Raw genomic sequence first — 19,585 nt, 5'->3', positions numbered from 1 at the left:
AAGAATCAGAATCAGCTTTATTTGCCAAGTTTGTGCACACGAACAAGGAATTTGACTCGGCTCTGATTTAGGATAGTTAAAATATAAACACATACTTGTATATTTGTTTAAAATCTCATTTTGCTTAAATTTTTTTTGTGTATTTATTATTTTGTTTGTTGTAGTATTTGTGATTTTTATTTTGAAAGGTGCTAAAGTTTTAGTAACTTACTGAAAAGTCTATAAATGCATCATGTTCAGGATGAATGGAGTCTGCAGAAATTTAAACCTCCATTTTCCTGACCCTAAACCTCCTGGATGGAGGTCAGGCCCGATGACCCTCTCTGTAGATCATTCTACACAGTTTGGAGCTGTCTTGTTGGTGTTCTTCTACTGTCCCTCAATCAAAACCAGTAAGTGGCAGCAATGTGCTGCTGGTTTACAAGCAAAGAACATCAAGAAGCACCTTTTCTCCTTTTTTGCTTCCAATGTTGAAATTGTCAGCTGTAAAAAATAAATCCATTTTAATTTAGAAACATTAGTGTTACTATATTGAGTGTAAAAGAAAATTAACTTGAAATACTTATCTGAAACCCCAGTCCCTTTCTTTATAAGTTACACACACGATAGGGCCTTAGGGAGTTTTGGTCTTTCACACTCTCCGTTAGTTCTACTTCTATACATGGTGTGTTGTGTTTATAGGAGTAAATCCTAAAAACAGTGTTTTCTCAGAAAGTGAATGGGAATAGTAGTTTCCTGGCCAGGCTTGTGTGCATAGTATTTAAGCTATTATTCAGAGTGAACAATATCATAGGTGTATTGGTTTCATGCAAGTCTCTGTGGTACAAAAGGTGCAACTGTATACATGTGTTGCCCCAAAATGTTACTTCTGCCATTGCAAACATCAAAACAAAGTACACCATCCAGTTTGTGAACTGGTGCCCTACTGGTTTCAAGGTGGACATCAAATAACAACCTCTCATTGTGGTTCCTGATGGAGATGAACCCAAGATCCAGAGGACGCTTTCGAGGGAAGTCCATTTTGGAGGGAATGCTTCTGATCTGCTTTATTTCTATGCAGAATTTACAGTGTTGATTTGGTGATTTGATGTATTTCATTCAACAATAACATCTGAAAACTGAATATCTGAGTTGGTTTGCTTCATTTTCTTTTTGATGAACTGAGCAAATAAAATATAACAATCTACTCCAGACAGAAATTTTTTTTATATTTGTTTAATGTATTCCACACACAGTAAGCATTGAAAAGGAAACAGTGGGAGTGGACCTTATCATGGGCAAGTTGTCACTAACTAATGAAATTATTATATTTATTAGGTGAAGGTAATCTTCAGATGTGTTGAAGATTAGTAACCCTAACAGCAACAAAACAGATTCACTTGTGAAAACATTTTTTTCGTTATTTAAGACAGCAAATTCAAGGCGAACTATATTAAAGGCTGTGAAGGTTGATCAGAGTTTTGATACAAAATGAGACACAAACAAATGCAGGCGACTTTGTCCACTGATTGTATCATCAGTATGGATTATGAAGACTGGGGATCCAGGAGGCCTCTGTGCTGCAGTCTGTTCTGCTTTAGCTGTATGAGATGTCCTGGGTCTCTATCACTTTGATGAGAATCGGCCCTGACCTCTGCCGCTGGCGATTAGCTGCCAGGAAAGAGGATGTTGAAACAGGTGAAACACGCATAACTTATTGCTGCTGCTTTGAGGGACTTTGGATTTATTTATTTATTTTTTCAGAAAGAGAAAATAAGCAGATTATGGACAAATAAATGGTCTACTAGTATGTTTCCAGAGGTCAAAAAGAGTCAGAGAGAACAGCAACATTATGATGCCTTCACACTCACTTTTAGTGGGCTCTGAGCTCACATGTCTGATGGGTGCTGAGTGGATATTAATAACGGTCTCCTGTCCAAATCTGGTGATGAAAAAGCAGATAAGTATGAAATTGATGGGCATTAAAGATTAAATGCATTTTTACACATCGTGTTCTAAATCAGCTGATATTTGCCAATATTCTTGAATTCACCATACATCAAACAAAACTGTAACCTTTAACTGGTTCAGATGGAAATGACTTGCTCTAGCAAGTGTTGTTGTGCTATCATTCCACAGTTTTCTTACATTTGTTCCCATATAAACATGTTTATTTGTATTGTGTAGGATTTTGTATTATTTTTAATTATGATAACGATTATTAAAAATAATGATAATACACCATTGATGACATTTCCCAAAATGTCCGCACGAAGTAACATAATTTGACATGCCAACGTGCTATGATCTTTGCCACAAGAGGGCAGTATTACATTACATGTTAATCTGAGGCAAAAACTGGAAGTATGTTGTTTTTGACATTCATATTTTCATGATAATAATTTCTTAAATAATAAGTTAAGCAAATATATACGTGTATATATATATATTATTTTATTTTATTTGTTTATTTTTTTCCTGGCTTAACTATTATCTTGTGCAAGGAAAACCTACATAAAAATAGTTCCAAAATTAAAAGAAAGATAAATAATTGATGTGAATCAGAAATGGTTAGATTTTTAGACGCTCTCACCTGTCCTCCTCTCCTTCCATCAATTTCATATAAGTGGAAATCTCCATATCCAGGGCCATCTTGACGTTCATAAGTTCCTGGTATTCCCTGACCTGTTTAGCCATGACATGTTTTGCGTCCTTCAAAGATTTCTCCAGGTCCTTGATGCGGTCTTTAGCGTTCAACACAGCTTGTTGCCCATTTGATTCCACCTCAGTAATGGTGTTCTGAATGCTGTCACACTGTACAAGATAGAAAAGTGGTGTAAACGTGTTTTTCAGACCCTATTGTTAGTCATTTTAATAGTAGCAAATGGCAACTTGTTCTTTTATATGTGATTTGATGTATTATTAATATTAAACAAAGAAGTGTGATACTGTAGTATATGGTGGTTAAAAGCTCTGACAGACAGCGTTTAGTTTTGCAGTCTTTCTAAATTAGTTAGATCCATAAATTTAAGACAGAGAGCTGTCCTCTCTTCCTCACCTGTGCTTTTATAACATCAATTTCATGCTCCAGGCGACTGATTAGTCGCTTCATTTCTGCTATTTCCGCCTTGGTGGAATGCAGGTCAGCGCCATACTGCTTTGCTTGGGTTGTCATCAGGTCAAACTGTTATCAGTGGGTTGTAGATTGAAAAGAAGTAAACAGTAATTATCATATCAGATGAGTAGCAGTAGTGGAAAAAGATCTATCCAATAAACTTTACCAAAGTTTGGGATTTTTAAGGACTAAACTGAAAAATATTCATACAAACAAATACAATTTTTATAAAGTAATAAATTAAGGCAGTTTTCAAAATTAATTTATTTTTGATAAAAAAACATATTAATCTACTAAAGTAAGTAATGTGTATGTATGTTAGAACAGGGCAAAGTACTTTCAGAGAAAAATAAATAATGTTAACTGTGTCTATTTGACCTTCACACATCTCTGTAGGCTCAGCAGACAGAAACTAATATCAGAGCGCAAAACTTGTGTGTTGAAACAAAAATGATCACTTTAACAGACTATCCGTCTGGTGCATTTTTGGCTACACCATGTTTGTTCTTCATTTAGTGAAGTTGCTCACAGTGTGTGGAGTGCTGAAAATGCTGCAACCACAAGTTTATTTTAAAGAGCTTGTAAGGGGTGTCTGCGATGGACTGGTGACATGTCCAGGGTGTAGCCCGCCTCTCACCCGAAATGTCTCGCTGGAGATAGGCACCAGCACCCCGCATGACCCCCAACAGGGGCAAGGGTGTAAGAAATGGATGGATGTTAGGGGTGTCAATAATTGTGGTGTATTTTGTTAAAAGCAAATAGTTCCAATCTAATTTAGAAATTATGCCAAACTGAAAAAAAATGTACTGAAGTTAAAGATAGTTTTTATCCACCATACTCCCTCCTATTTTTAATGGTACAAATCCTTAAAATTTTATTGGTATAAATTCTGAAATTATCTTAATATTTTTAAAAAGCATATATATATTTACCAGTAAATTCTAGAAGAAAAAAAAGTGTCTTTGTCACCTTTGTCCTGTACCAATATTCTGTTTCTTCGCGGCTCTGAGCAGCAATTTCCTCATAGTGAGCCTTAACATCAGACAGAATCCGATCCATGTTAAGGCTGCGGGAGTTGTCCATCTCCACTACCACGGAGGTGTTCTTCAGGCAGCCCTGTAGCTCTCTCATCTCCTTTTATTTAAAAACAGACAAACAAACAAATAAAACAAAATCCCAGTAAAAGTCACATCCCTATAAAATTCACATCTCTATAAATTTCACTTGTTAAGAAGTGAGGTTACGCACAGCATCATGAACAGCCTTGAGGAAGTTGAATTTGTCAGTAAGACTGGACAACATGATCTCTAAAGCCTCCTTAGAGTTGAATCCTGCATCCGCTTCCTGGTGACCCAAGAAACATCGACCTTTTAGTCAATATGTGTTTTAAATGTTTTTTCAATTTCCAAAAATGTTAGAATTTTTACAAATATAAAAATGAAAAATGTCATATTTTTTCATGTGCATGATTTTTACCTTTTTGAGTGCTACAAAGCACATCTCTGAATCATTCTTCTTCCCGGTCTCTTCTTCATACCTGAAACAACCACAAATATTTTGTGACTTGTGCTGATCTTACCTCTCTTCAAATAAAATCTGTTTCACAGACAAAAATGTCCCACTTTGATCTGTATTTGTCCAGCTGACCATTCCAGTAACTTCTCTCTGCCTCGAGACGCTTGCCATCATTGTGGATGCCTTCCAGCTGTTTTTTCAGGTTGGCGATGTAGGCATTATACTTTAGCTCAATGCTGGAGGAAGAGGCAGCCTGACTCTGCAAGAGCTGCCACTTGGTTTCCAGCATCTTGTTCTGTTGCTCCAACAGTTGGACCTGGAACAGAAGTACAAAGCAGATCCATCCAATCAGGTATTGTTCTTGAATTCAAAATATCCGCTATGAGGCCAGTAATATTAATTTTTCACACATCCTTCACCCACAATAATGTCTACCGGTGATCTTTGGAGAACTTGTTCTTTCTTCCATCCTCCTTACTGCATAATTCCAAGTCAAACCTCCAGTTTTTATTGTTACTAATAGATTTGCTTTAAATTTTTAGAGAATGATCCGACTGCATGTTTGGAGACTATAAAGTAATGCACACAACTGCATTACTTTAACGCATGCAGTGAAGTTTCTGAAAGGGCAATGTGACTCACCACTCGGTGCCTCCTTCTCTCAAGAGGACGACACAAGCAGTTAGTGGAAAAAAATATCTGTAAGTTCAGTTAGAATTTTTTGTTGGATCCATTCCACAGGGATTGGAGATTATTATAAAACACGGTCATGATGGTTAATGATGCTGAAGTTTGTCATGATTTTAAGGGTAATTTTTCTGAGTATTTGGACCATGTATGCTGAACAGAATATTATAAATGTGAAAAAGGCTATGGAACCTTTAAGCATTTTAATGGTTTTGGCATCAGGGGAACTTTATATTAAGAGCTCCATAAAAAAACACCAAAGACTAGTCACACAGGGGCTAAGTTATTTTACAGATTTGTAAAAATGAAAAACAGGGCTACTTATTTTTATAATTAATTGCAACCATCACTGATGGCATGTCCTCTCATCTTTCCCATTTTGAAGAGTAGCTAAGAGAAATGAGCCTCATGGTCATAACCCCAAGGGAACAGTCATTGATTGCAATTGCTTTTAGGGTGAAATAGATTCTTTAAAATCTGTAAACAGGTTTTGGTAGGAGACATTTGTTTTTTTAGCAGAATTTCCCCCTTACCTTTTTGATGTGTGATACAAAGCGATTATTCAGACCTTTAATTTGCTCCTTCTCCTGGGTACGCAGAGCCTGGATTTCAGGATCAATGTCGGTCTTCAGAGGAGTAAGGAGGCTCGTGTTTACGGTGACAGGTTTAATGGGAACCACGTTGTTTGTGGTGCTGGATTTGCGAGCCGGGTAGGATCCCATGGACTTGGTGCTGAAGCCTTCAGAGGATGAATAAAGTCCAGATCTCCTGTTCTTCTTAATCCTCAGACTCATGATGGGTTTGTGCAATGAGGTTTCTGCTGGAAGTTGTGCTGAGTTCAGGTGGTGCTGGAGCTCTCTTGTGCACATTTATCTGTTTTCACAACTTTATACAGCAAAGACCTGGGTGTGGTGTGATTGTGAAGTTGTATGAATGCAGATTTACCAGTTAGACATCTGTCACTTGTTTCGCTCCCACCTACCCCAGCTGTAAAAATGTTTCCTTCTAATTGTTCCTCTGTAATCTAATCTTGCTCATCAACTCTGGTTTAGAGTCTTAAATGCATTCGAAGTGTATTTTGGATGCAAGAACTGGGTGTTTCTAAGATTTAGAAAGACAAGAAATTATGAAAGCATCTGTTGGAAGAAAAAAGATTAAGTAGGCTACGTTATTATAAACATCAGGTGGTAAACAGCAAACTGCACAAATAGTGGAAGTAGTATTAAATAATATTATGAATCATCTAACATCTTTCTTTGGAACAAAAAGGGAATTTGAAAGCAGGTTCTGTTTCTGTTCTTGACGTATCAATTTCAACAAATCTAGTTATGGTTCAAAGATAAAAGACACAGAGCCACATCATCTTTCAGACACACCTTTCAGTTTTGACGTTTTACATGAGGCAAAACGAAGCCCTAACACACGCCACCCAAAACCTATTAGGAATTCTGGTTTCTTAACATCTTCAAGCTTTTTCTCTTCACTATAGATTTGTTTGGTGTTTTCTTTACAAAATACTTAGTTATAATATCAAATCTGAATTTGCGTCAGAAACATTTTCTGTCATTTATTTTGATACCCCTAAATAAAATCCAGTAACTTAGAGAGTCTTGGAGGCAGAACTCTTCAAGTTCGTAATTAGAATTACTTGTCATTTTTACTTAGTGTGAATCTTAATGTCAGCATACATACACCTGTGAATAAAGGCCTCAGAGGTTATTTGGAGAACTTTGCTGAAAAACAGCTTCATGAGGACAAAAGTAGAAAGCAAATGGATAAAATTGTGGAGAAAACTAAAGCAGGGGTAAGTAATTAATGATAATCTCCAGTTTTCCCTTGAGGAGTGGACAACAATTTCAGTTCCTAGATGAGGAAAGTTGATAGACTGATATCTCAAAAGACTTACAGATAACCTACTAAACGTGGTTCTACAAAGTATTGACAAAAATGCAAGCACCACTTTAAGAATAGTAGTATAAACAAGTCTTAAAACTATATTGTATTTTCCTTCCACTTTAAATGCACTACTTTATGTTGATTTTGCACACAATTCCTCCCAAAATGTGATGACGTTTATGGTTTTGACCGGCTTTGTGAAACTGTTCTTTCTACAGTTTGTGTTTGTTTTTCTCAGCAGGTTTTGCTTCCTGCTCTCCTCCCCGCTGCTCTCAGGTGCTTCTTACTGCACATCGTGTTATTATCTCCCTCACTATACACCCATATTTTTTGTTGCACTGTGTCAGATCCCCTTTGTTTATATGTTCCTGCCATGTCAGTCGGGCAGCATTTTTTGTTATTTCTCAGTTCTTATACTTCCATTTGTTTATCTTTCAAAATAAAAGTATTTAGCTCCACTATGTGGCTATTAAGCCCAGGATTTGAGTCTTTTCTGAACATGGATTATGCGTGAGTTGAATGTGGCTTTGGGAGGATTTTCCACGTCACCATTGTCTATAATTTGAAGGCCAGGTGTTGCTTGACGTAATTTGACTGGTTTATATGGAAGGTTCCAGTTTGTTTGTGCGTACTAGTACACACGTACAAACCTGTATATTACATACATGTAAGGTGCAAGAAAAAACAAACAGAAGGCAAACTACCTCAAAAATATGGAAAGAATCATTGCAATTCAGAAACAAGGAGCAAATCATCAGTTGTGCACAGCAGTAATTAGATGCATTCATGAGGTTGCGGATGTGACAGCTACTGTGATTTCTTTTGTCACACTAGAATGTTTCAAATGGGCACATTCAGCCAACCAATCCACTGTTTGGTGTTTCTCTATTTATAGATAACCGCTCTCATTATGGTTCAATGAAACCCAAAACCTTTAGAAATAACTTTATAATCCTCTCCAGACTGAAGGATCTCAACAACTTTACTTCTCATCTGTTTTTTTTTTTCTTTTTTTAAATTCAGGGCATAATGTGGTGGGTTTTGAGATTTGGTCAAAGCTCTTCAAATACTCTCTTACTTCTCTTTAGTAAAAATCAATCAGAAATGTGGTCAATCAGAGGAAATTTATGATTTAACGAACAGCTATTCGATTTTTACAAAGACTGATCTAGATAGCTTTTTTAAAAAATAAATAAATAAAAGCCATCACTCCAAAACCAACTTTTGAAGTTACTTGGGTTATCTATATGTAATTTTTAAAATATATTTGCTGATCTGAAACATTTAAGTGAAATGAAAAAGAAAAACAAAATAAAATATGTAAAGGGTCAAAGGTTGTTTGACAGCACTGTTTGCTGTCAAAAATTAAAAGCTGTAGTGCAGCTTTACGTAGGAAGTCGTAACCAAGTAATATCAGTCAAATACAGCTGATTAAATTAGCAAAAGGAAGCATGAGCACCTCTGTAAAAACTGAGGCTTTGTCAGTTTTCTGTATGGCACATAGATAGGGTTAATGTAATACTAGTGAGGAAGCATGGTGGTGAATGGGTGACGATTTGGTCAAAGTGCTCTTACGTCAAATGTGAAGCTGTGTGAACTGACATTTGCTGTCTTGTCTAGACTTAGTTTAAGATGGAAGGTGAGGTTTTCTTTTTTATCATTTCTTCTTTGCACAGTAACTTTGAAGTTAACCAACCTTAATCACCATCAGCTGAAAAATATAACCTGTCTGACCACTTGCTGTCAAAATGTAGTAGCGCTCTACAAATTATCCATCTTGTCCTCATGATGGCAACGAACCAATCATCTGTCTACCTTTGAAAAAAAACAAAAAAAAAAACAGTAGAGACATAGGTTTCTCATAGGACTGGATACAAATTAATGCTGAAGACCAGTACTGCCTGCTGCTGAGGAGAAGACATATATATACTGTATATAGTGTGTGTACATTACCAGAGGTAATTCAAGTTAGGGATTGAAAAAGTATCATTTTAAATGTATGTTTTACAAAACTGTTTTCCCTTCTCTTGTCAGGCATGAAGGTCGCTTCATTCAATGTACAGAGGTTTGGAATGACTAAAGTCTCAGACCCAGATGTCCTGTCAACTCTTGTTAAGGTAAAAAATCAGACATGGCTGCTTTCAGAAGCTCCATGTGTTTTATCTGGCAGCAGGGACCCTGTGATAAACTCATCACATAATCACAATTATACTTACAAAGGGCCTTTCAAATCTTGTCACTGATGTATTTTTGGAGAGCATCCAGGAGTGTTTTAAATCTGAAAATGAAAATCCTTCAAAGGATTGGCTTCTATTTCAAAGAAATAGAAGGATCCTTTGAATGTCACGCATTAGTTAGAAACCGGGTGGGTTTTATTCCACTGTAGAGCCTGTATTGTAACAGAAGCCGTTGCCTTTTATTGATTGTGTCTTGATATGACATCATAGTTATTCTGGAGGTGGTGGATGTGAGTGGGGAACTCCATCAAGCTGTTTTTGACAGAACTTAACAGGTGACTGTATGTTTTTATTTTTGCACTTTCAGCCAAACTGAAAAAAATGTCACTGCCTTTGTGAGTAGAAAAATAACAGGCCATACTTTGAGGGTGTTTCAGGATGAACACGTCCCACCACTGCGCCCTGCAGCTCAGCGCCTGTCTGGGAAGGACCAGATACAAGGAGCAGTTTATGTTTGTCTACAGATAAATGCCATCGCTGTCTCGACTGTTTCAGCCCTGCAATACAGAACTGTTTAAACAACACATTTTTACTCAATTTTCAGGGATGGCATGGTGGATCTGATTGACTCCTCTCAATATGAAGACAATCAGGTGAACAATGTGGATGCATTTTCAAGGGAGCCTTATTCTTTACTTCAAACCTCACAAAACGGGTCAGCTTCTGCAGCTCATCTTTTAACACAATCAGGCAGCGTTGTGTATTTCAAGATTTAATGCTCTCAGTGTGGTGTCTGCTGTTTGTCTGAGACATGTCTGGATGACCGTGTCTGTTTCTCTTGTGAAAATAAAGGAGATTTATTTTGACGTGTTAGTAGATGGAAAAAATATCAAGTTTGTCAGGTTTGTGCTCTCTCCTGCCACACGCATACAGTCTCATGGATGTTACATATTTGTTGCAGTGCTAAAGGATTTGGTGCTGATCCCAGTTTGTGCCACACAGCAGGAGAAAGAACTGGATGAGCTGTATGATGTTTTCCTAATGGTCAGAGACAAATGGAAAACTGACGTAAGAATATGAGCTCATTTGACACAAACTCTGCCACATCACGGCGTTATCAGTGCTAACGGATGTAAGATTTACCTCACATCAGTGAACCACAATCTTTTTGGAAATTCTATGATGTAATAATACAAGACAAAGTAGCACAAAGCTCTGAAACTCAAGAAAAATGTAACTAAAAAAAATAAATAAATTAGAAAAGTGTAGTGTGTATTTCAGCTACGTTTACTTTCATACCCTCCAGTGAACCCAACTGCCCAATTTGTTTTGTGAAAAGGCCAAACGGGTGAGGTTGGTTAAAATGAACCCACTGCTGATTTGCCTAAGCTAGCCACAGTGGGTTGGGTCGGGCCAAAATAATATGGTTGATGATCAGATCGAGCGTCTGTAGCGTGTTTTTAATGAGTCTTCAATAAACGAGAAAGCAGTATATGAATGTTAATCCACTTATTTTACTCTAAATTGAGCAGGAAGTAGTTTTGTTAAGTGTCAGCATCATGCTGTGGGGAAATGTTCCTTCAACATGAGCGGGGGAGATGGTTTGAGTTGATAGGAAAATGAATGGAACTAAACCAGGGCGAATCTGAAAATAAACGGGAGGCAGAAGCAGCAAAAGCTTTTAAAATGAGTCAGATGTTTGCCTTCCACCAGGACAAGAACCTTCAACCAAAATCCACCATGGGATGGTAGTGATGTGTCCAATTCTCTGAAGTCATCAGAACAGAGGTGGTTGATCACCATCGCAATCCACATTTTTCATCTTTGAGTTGCATGTCTCACTTTTCTTCCAATTCACAATGCACTACTTTGGATTGATCTATCGCCAAAAACAACCAATAAGGACACAGAAATTTCTGTTTGTACTATGATAAAATATAAATTTCAGAGGGCATCAATAATTCTTAGCGCTCTGCAATAAATGGTTTAATTTACTTTTATTTCCCTTTCTTTCTAGAATGTAATGATCCTGGGGGACTTCAGAGCAGATGGTGCCTCTGTCACCGACAAACAAAAACAAAACATTTGAATATGCAGTGACAGAAATTTCCACTGGCTAATTGGTGATATGTGGATCCAACTTCAGCTACAACAAATAATCCCACCTACGACAGGCAAGGTTTATTTTCACAGAGCTTATGACAGGCATTGTGCCTTCGGTCCACAAGCTTAAATCCACAAGTTTAAATAAGAAACCATGTTTCTTATGCAGGATTGTTGTGTATGGATTTAATTAACCATTAAATCTGCTGGCAACCATAGTGCCAAACTCTGCCAAGGCCTTCTTTAATCTCCAGAAAGAGTTTAATCTGACAAATAAAATGGTGAGATATCATGCTAAGCTTAAGACTTTTCCTTTTAAATATTTCCCTCCAATAGGCGCTCAGAGTCAGTGGTCATTATCAGGTCAAAGTCGAATTAATCAGTGCATGTCCTTTCTGGCTGGCAAGATGTGGAAACGCTACAGCATCAGTTAGCAGAGCGGCAACAGGTAACAATTCAATTGCAATTTATTCCATCTGCTAAGTGTTAAAAGGAAGTTTACTTAATAATTGCTTCTTCTGAACTTCTGCAGTTGTGCTTGAGGGTGAGGCCTCAGTTCAAATATGCATGGAATTTGGGAGCGTCTCTTACCTTGGAAAATATTTAGATTTGTGATGTGTTCAGTTAAAAGTTGCTGTTGCATTAATTATTATTTGAGGATTGACATAGATCATTTAAACCAGACTGGTTTGGACAATGCGATAATACTCCGATCTACATCAATCCAAATGAGGGGAGTTGTGCTGCATTTTTAGTTGCTTCCCCACTTCTACAAACAGAATAGGTTATTCACATTTCCCTGCAGAATGTGAAGACATGTAATGGATAGAAATTAACCATTAAATCTAAAAGATACAGAACACTGGTCTTTGAGGACTGGAGGTAATGCCACAAGTCCAAAGTGATTGTAAAAACCAATTCCTTCAGGTTCTGCATCTGTTTACTAAAAATGCAAAGATTAAGCAAAATATATCCCCTATAGCAAAAGTATTTATTAAAGGAAATACTTTTGCCTTACTTAACTTAAAGACTACAGAGAAAATGAGAGAGCAATAAAAACACCTTATGTGCTATAAACTCAATGCTACAGCTTGAACTTCTTGAATAGGACACCCTCAATGAAGCAGAGTATTGGAAGATTAAAAAAAATAGTTTAGATTAGGTCCATGTTTGAATGATTTCAGTCAAAGAAACATGATTTATCAAAGAATTGAAAGTCTCAGGGAATGACCTACTCAAAGCTCAGACCGTATCTTGTTTGAAAACCTTTCACAAGAGAAACAGATTATTTTGGGTGAAAATGTTGTAAAGAAAATAAAAGTTGAGCAGAACAGGGCATTGCTCATAATAAGAACTATTGTTCGTCTGTCAAAAGACTTTTAATTTTTTGCACTGGAGTAAAAATCTGCATATTGTTTATTTTTGCTCTGTATGTTTTCTGTTCTGAAGTGGGACCTTTCATACCAGGCTCTTATGTCTGCTGATTGATTCAGCTTGTTGTGAAAATGGTGTAGTTGTCAATCAAGTTGCTGCCGCAAGTTATTACGTAGAAATGAAAACGGAAAACTAATTGGAATGTGATGTGTGTTTTTTTTTTACATTCCTGGAAAACTGCCAGTCCTTCCAATCAGCCTTTCCATGAACTAAATGAACTGCCTAACAAACTTCTATTTCTTTGCAGTGCTACAGCATGCCTTTGTGTTCAGTCAGATCTGACAGAACTTCATTGTCTCTATACTGATCACATTTTTCATATTTTCTGATTATGACTAACCCAGAAGTTAAAATAAGCTAAACTGATTATACACTTGGTAACTTTGACTTATTAGTATAAATGATAATAAAAGATTTCAAGATACCACTGTTTCATTTAGTATGCAGTATGTAGCAAAAAATGTCCCCTAACGCAAAAGTATTTATTAAAGGAAATACTTTTGCTTTACTTAAATTAAAGACTACAGTGTGGACTAATTTGATTAATTTAAAACCTTAAACTTTCCCACACACTCAAACTTTCCAACGACCATGAATTATTTTAAACATGCTTATTTACTGTAAGTAAAACATATAAATAATTTATTTGTTTGCTGGGATATCTATATTGAGCACATGAAACATGCTGAAGTTAACACTTTTGTTGTAAGTCAACAAACAAAATGCTGAGCATAATGTTCTGATCACGTTCAGTTGTAGTAATTGTTTACATAACAGCAAGAAAAATAAAGATAAAAACTGAAAATATATTTAAATAATAAGTAGTCAATATTTTGTACCTGTATCGTTTTGTCTTTCTACAAGTCATCAGACTTGTACAAAGTCTTGTATTGTCTTGTATTATGTTTTTAAATCTTGTTTTGAGGGCGATTGAACGCATTCACATGTGCTGCATTCAAGCTACACAAGTTAGCTCGAATATTCCAAAATTATAGAGAAAACTAACTCGGTCAGTTAGATTAACTCTTGCAAAAAATATTGTGTTAGTATTTAAATAAAAAAGGTACTAAAATTTCGAAATTATTAGTAACATTACCGTAGAATTAACTACACATCTCACGTTTGTTCTTGTCTCGGCTTGTTACGATATTTCCGTGAGTCAACTGAAGTAAGCTTGGTAGTCACGTGACTTGTCTCTTTAACGACAACACAGAGGCTTCGAAGAGGCAGCATCGGCGATTTGTCAACAAGGGGTGACTGTCAACTTTCTGTTCGTTCTTCGAGCTCCACCTGCAGCCACACCGAACCATCACCTACCTGTCCGGCAGACAGGCTGTCTCAATGCATTTCAGAGGACCGAGAACTCCGAGGCGGCCATGGACGTGTACGACTTGTTTAGTAGTTGCAGAAAGGGCGACATTTGTAGAGTCAGGTAACCAGCGGCTCTGTTAACGTCGTTTTGGTTCGCATAAACACTGTTTCACAAGCATCAGCTTCATCAGGCGGACACCTGACATAGATGTGCGATAAAACAAACAAAACAATAATAATGATTAGCCCTGTCCTGTCCCGCTAATTGCTGTTAAATGATGTTTTGCTCGGAAGCAGAAGCGGAAGATTGCTAACATTAGCGCCGATGACCCAGCTTGTCAGGCTAACGTTTGTAGGTCAGAGTTTGTATGTGCAATATTTAACGTTAAAGTCTTTAATATTGCTATTGCTGTATTTTCCAGCGATATATAGCATCAAGCCTTTTTCTATAAGATACATTTTCGGATTTTGTCTTTTACCATTTATTTGCTGAAGCCTTTTGCACGTTCTACTCTAATTTAACTATCTTAATTTGTCTTATTTCAACTGTGTTTAACGTATCGAGTTTTTGATATTGTGTATGTACAACTCTTTCTGGACCTTCGGTTATTTTAAGGTGCTTTATAAATAACTAGAAAGACATTTTCACCCATCAGATGAATACTAACAACATGCACAGCTAAGTCACTATTAATGCATTTTTTTATGTAGACATTTTATTAAAATCAATTTTAAAACATAATTATTTTATTCAATATGTAATTTTACTTTATGGGTAAAATAAGTGTGAAATATGGATTTAGTACTACTTTACTGTCAAGTGTTGTTTGGAAAAGACTTTATTTTTGACCATCTTAAAAGAATCCAGACAAAATAAACAAAATGGCATACAACCGAATAATGAACCCTTCTCCTGATAAAATTAGTCCATACTGCAAAACATATAAGACTATCGTTAAAAAAATAAACGATGTGACCATTACCTGTAATAATAATAATAATGAAAATAATAATTATACAGAAATTACATTTATAGAAATTAATTTCAGATTAGTGGTACAAATAAAAATAGACATTTCAAACAAAATACTTAGATTTTTTCCCCTTGCAATTTATTGTTTTGTTTGTCTCAGATTAATTTAAATAACTGTTGGTAAATAGAATATGCTCACAGATCAGGCCTTATGGTTCTCTTTAAGGTACCTTGTTGAACAAAGGGATGTGGACCTCAATGTGAGAGATAAATGGGACAGCACACCTTTGTAAGTATATTGTTTGCAGACCTGCAATTATTCTAATTCTATTTACTACATAAAAGTACCCTAAAGAAAAGAGCTGCTTTTCCTACAGGTATTATGCGTGCCTCTGTGGCCACGAGGAGCTAGTCCAGTACCTGTTGGCCCATGGTAAAATTGAATTTTCACTGGATAAAGTGAGATTTTCATCATAAAAGGATGTTTGCTGAAGGATTCTACATTTTGATTCTGTTTTTTTTTTTTTTATGTGGATTCACTTCCAGGGGCTAAGTGTGAAGCCAACACATTCGATGGTGAAAGATGTGTGTATGGCTCCCTGAATGACTCAATCCGACGCCTGCTCAAAGATTATAAGTGCGTCAGTGTCCGTGCCATGCAGCGCAATGATTTTAACTATTTTCTACACATGTAAGTGTGAAGATTTTCTCTTTTTTTTAGGGTATTAACTTTGGAAAAAACAGTAATATATTGTTAAAGCTTGCAAAGGTAAAGCAGTTTAGTATAAAACATATCCCTGCTGTTTCCCTTCAGGTTGTTAGAGCAAGGTCAGCATAGTGATGTCAACTTCCTGGTTCATGGACAAATGTTTGCAGCTCACCGATGTGTTCTCAGCGCACGTTCAGAGTACTTCACCGAAATGTTTGAGACAAAATGGAAAGGAAAGAACCTTATAACCCTCAAACATCCCTTGGTAATTTAGAATTTTACTTAAATAAATAAATTTGTCTCTTTCAAGTTTAGTGGAATAAACTTTATGTTATTGGAACAAAAACTGTTTTGATTTTAGATCAATCCTGCTGCCTTTGGAGCAATTCTTCAATATTTTTATACTGGTGAGTGTTTTTCTACTTCATCTATGCTATATTTTGACGCAAAAGAAAACAGAAACTGAAATACATAAAAAAAATCAACCTAATTAGCTCCGGTTAGACTCATTTGAAAAATGCGTAACAAAAAAGTGTGAACTTTATTAGTTTCATAATGTTACAGGACGAATGGATATCGATATAAGTCTGGTGGAAGACTGCAGGCGACTCGCTAAGCAGTGCAAGATGGCAGACCTTATGGAAGAACTGGAAAATAAATGTAAACAGGTCTATGAATTTGGTAAGACTGCTAGTTAATATGTGCATTGTGTAGTTCATAATTCATATTTCTAATTTATCTATTTTCTCCTCTGGAGCTTTGATTGTTTTGATTCACTCTGAATCATAATCTGAAATGATCTCTTTTTCTTCTCCTGTCATGTCAAAGTGTCCAACAAGCCTGGAACCTGTGTCAAAGTTCTTAGCCTTGAGCCTCACACCTGTCAGCTCCAAGAGGAGATGGCCCAGTTAGCAGACTGTGCACTGCCCACTGAACTAAGAGTGAGACCCTCAACCCAGTGAAACCCTGATGCTAAACACAGAACAACTGCTACTAAATACTCTTCTTTCTCGCCCCAGGTTGGATTTGGTGAACTTCCCTTTAACAGGGTTGATCTGTTCCCTACTTACCCTGATATCTGTTTCAGAGTAGAGGGTTTTGATTTCTTATGTCACAAGGTAGGGATTCCAAAGCCCGCAAACATGAATCCAAACCCTGAAATTATTATTCTGTTAATGTCAGATTTTGATCATGTGTGTTTTCAGGCTTTTTTCTGTGGGCGCAGTGATTTTTTTAAGGCCTTACTGGAGGACCACTTCAGTGAGGGTGAGCAGCTGCAGTCGCAGCCCAGTACCCCAGTGATAACGTTGCACAACATCTCCCATGAAATCTTCATTCACGTCATGTATTACATCTACACTGATGACACAGAGGTGTGTATGTGAACACTGTCAGAAGATTTTAAAGGGCTGTGACAAAGTATGATCCTTTTATTTTGGTTTAAATGTTTGAAATCATCAACCCAATTTTGTTATCGGACAAATTGAAGTGTAGTAATGCCATTTTCTACATAGGAATTTATTTTTCAGGAAATTTGTTCATTTGTTTCTTTTAGTTCATTAATATAATATTAAAAAGTTTAAAAAAATCATTTATTAAATTACCACAAAATAAATTATTAAACATCAGGAGCTTATTGAGTTTTTACCCGAAACAACAGTGATGTTTTGTATTCAGTGGGATTGTCAACACTTTTTTTTTAATGCGCTCATCTTTAACGCTGATCGGTTCTTCTTCCCCGTCCAGCTGACGATGGACAGCGTGTTTGATGTGCTGTGCGTGGCTGACATGTACCTGCTGCCGGGGTTGAAGCGTCTCTGTGGGAAGACGCTCGCCAAGGCGATTTGTGAGGACAACGTCCTGCACATGTGGAAGACGGCCAAGCTCTTCCGTCTTTCTCGGCTGGAGGATCAGTGCACAGAGTTCATGGCAAAGATCATTGAGCGGGTGGGTGTCTTTGTGTGACCCTCATCATGGCTCAATTACCTGTGATTTCAAACCTGGGTGTTACTGACTGTGGTTTGTAATGTTTACGTCTTGACTCATTTAGCGAGGTCTGAAGTAGCTGACAGTCATTTTTTTCCCCCTCCCCATTTTGTACCTTTGTAGTTTTAGTTGTGCTGCATTCAGCCTTTTTGGGTATGAAAGCTTTGGGAAGTTTCATGTCTGTTTTGAGTGGAATGAACAGAGACAAGTTCTCCAAAAAGCATTCAGGGGTTTTACAATCAACAAACGTGCTACGCTAGCAACACACAACTATAGGAAATGAGAAAAAGATCAAATGATGATGAATCTAAAATTACTTAAGGTAAAACAGAAAAATGTAGAAAAATAGAACCATGATGCAGTTCTAGATGATCAGGTCAGACATATCCAGTTCCTCCTTCAGATGCATTCACACCTGTGTACCTGCCACCTCCGTCCACAGCTGGTGGAGCAGGGCGAGTTTGCCGAGATGATAAAGGAGGACGCCGCGTCGCTGGAGGAGCGACAGGAGACGGACTCTGTCCCTCTGGTAGACGACATCCGCTTCCACATCGCCAGCAACGTGCAGACGTACAGCGCCATCGAGGAGGCCAATCAGAAGCTGGAGGCTCTGGAGGAGTTGCTTTCCAGCATCAATATTGACTGCTGAGTGGAGTCATCAGATTCCTCTATCTGGTCCAGAAATGTTAAGATCATGTTTGGAGGGAATTTTTAGTGAGGTGAGAAGAAAAACATATTCATCTTTATGTTTACAGATTCTATTTTATTTACAGCGTATGGCACAGATTATACCATATGTGAATGGAGATGGTTGTTGGGGAGTTTAACTCATTTAATAGGAAGTCCAAGAGGAAAGTGATCTTGTTTGTACTGATATTAATCTCCGAGATTGGTTGTGAAGAAGAAGAAGGCTGACGTATTAATAACAGAATACTTTTGCATTATTCATGCATGAAATTAAAATGATCCTCAGCAGCTATTTAACATTTTTCATGTGCATCATGTAAAACTTCAAGAAATTGTATTTTAGTGCTTTAAAAAGTCAGTATAGAGAGGTTGTAATGCTCTAATTCTCACATTTCAGAACAATGTGATTAAAAAAATATCTTTCCTCCCTTTATTAGTTCAGATAAGTCTTTGGCTGAAGACTCTTAGTCTTCAGTTTTATTAAAATTGTGTTTTGTGCTTACTTGAAAGTATTCTGTGACTCTCCTTCACCTCACTGCTTGAACTGGGATTCCCTCTGGTATCGTTACACATATCACCCTCTGATTCACTCTTGCACTTTGCTTCAGCTGAACATGGAGCTTATTTTTCCAGCAAACCCATTTTGCCTTATGTGTGTAGCAAATAAATAAAATAAAAGTTACGAACAGCGTTGTCAATTTTTTAAAATCTCCTGTTGTAAATATATTTTCTCGAGGTCTTGCATTAGAACTTGCATTACTCACATAAGTATTATTTGGATTCATAAATGACTAAATCACATTTCTTAGTAGTCTCTTAGACATTCATCTTACTATACTGGTTAGAAGGTTATTTACAATTGTCGGCCTGTCTATCAGATTAAATTTAAGCTTTTAATTATTTTTACTGTTCTCTCAGGGAAGAATTATGCAATAAACTTGAATCAGTTTTAAAAGCAAGAACTAGATGCTAAAGTTCTAGTTTGCATTTCTTTGCAGAGTCAAAATAATACA

The 19,585-nt window shown here is 36.8% G+C and overlaps 2 protein-coding genes and 1 pseudogene across 2 annotated transcripts; 2 read left to right on the top strand and 1 right to left on the bottom strand.

The window, feature by feature from the left end:
* Positions 1 to 1,203: 1,203 nt before the first annotated feature.
* Positions 1,204 to 6,172, bottom strand: LOC122832082 (keratin, type II cytoskeletal 8-like). The gene is made up of 9 exons (XM_044118468.1): positions 5,830 to 6,172; positions 4,717 to 4,925; positions 4,571 to 4,631; positions 4,343 to 4,438; positions 4,064 to 4,228; positions 3,038 to 3,163; positions 2,573 to 2,793; positions 1,851 to 1,921; positions 1,204 to 1,650 (listed from the first exon to the last, which is right to left on the bottom strand). Exons 1-9 carry the CDS (start codon positions 6,163 to 6,165, stop codon positions 1,577 to 1,579), a joined length of 1,359 nt encoding a protein of 452 aa, XP_043974403.1. The 5' UTR covers positions 6,166 to 6,172; the 3' UTR covers positions 1,204 to 1,576.
* A 3,056-nt stretch (positions 6,173 to 9,228) lies between these two features.
* Positions 9,229 to 12,960, top strand: LOC122828831 (annotated as a pseudogene).
* A 1,121-nt stretch (positions 12,961 to 14,081) lies between these two features.
* Positions 14,082 to 19,254, top strand: abtb1 (ankyrin repeat and BTB (POZ) domain containing 1). Its single transcript, XM_044118454.1, has 12 exons — positions 14,082 to 14,338; positions 15,417 to 15,479; positions 15,568 to 15,623; positions 15,737 to 15,881; positions 16,005 to 16,164; positions 16,261 to 16,306; positions 16,464 to 16,580; positions 16,728 to 16,840; positions 16,919 to 17,017; positions 17,105 to 17,272; positions 17,646 to 17,846; positions 18,328 to 19,254. Exons 1-12 carry the CDS (start codon positions 14,283 to 14,285, stop codon positions 18,532 to 18,534), a joined length of 1,431 nt encoding a protein of 476 aa, XP_043974389.1. The 5' UTR covers positions 14,082 to 14,282; the 3' UTR covers positions 18,535 to 19,254.
* The last annotated feature ends 331 nt before the right edge of the window (positions 19,255 to 19,585 follow it).

Source organism: Gambusia affinis, linkage group LG01 (assembly GCF_019740435.1).
Source record: "Gambusia affinis linkage group LG01, SWU_Gaff_1.0, whole genome shotgun sequence".
In the NCBI taxonomy this organism is placed as follows: Eukaryota; Metazoa; Chordata; class Actinopteri; order Cyprinodontiformes; family Poeciliidae; genus Gambusia; species Gambusia affinis.
This window is presented reverse-complemented; position numbering and strand designations above follow the sequence as displayed.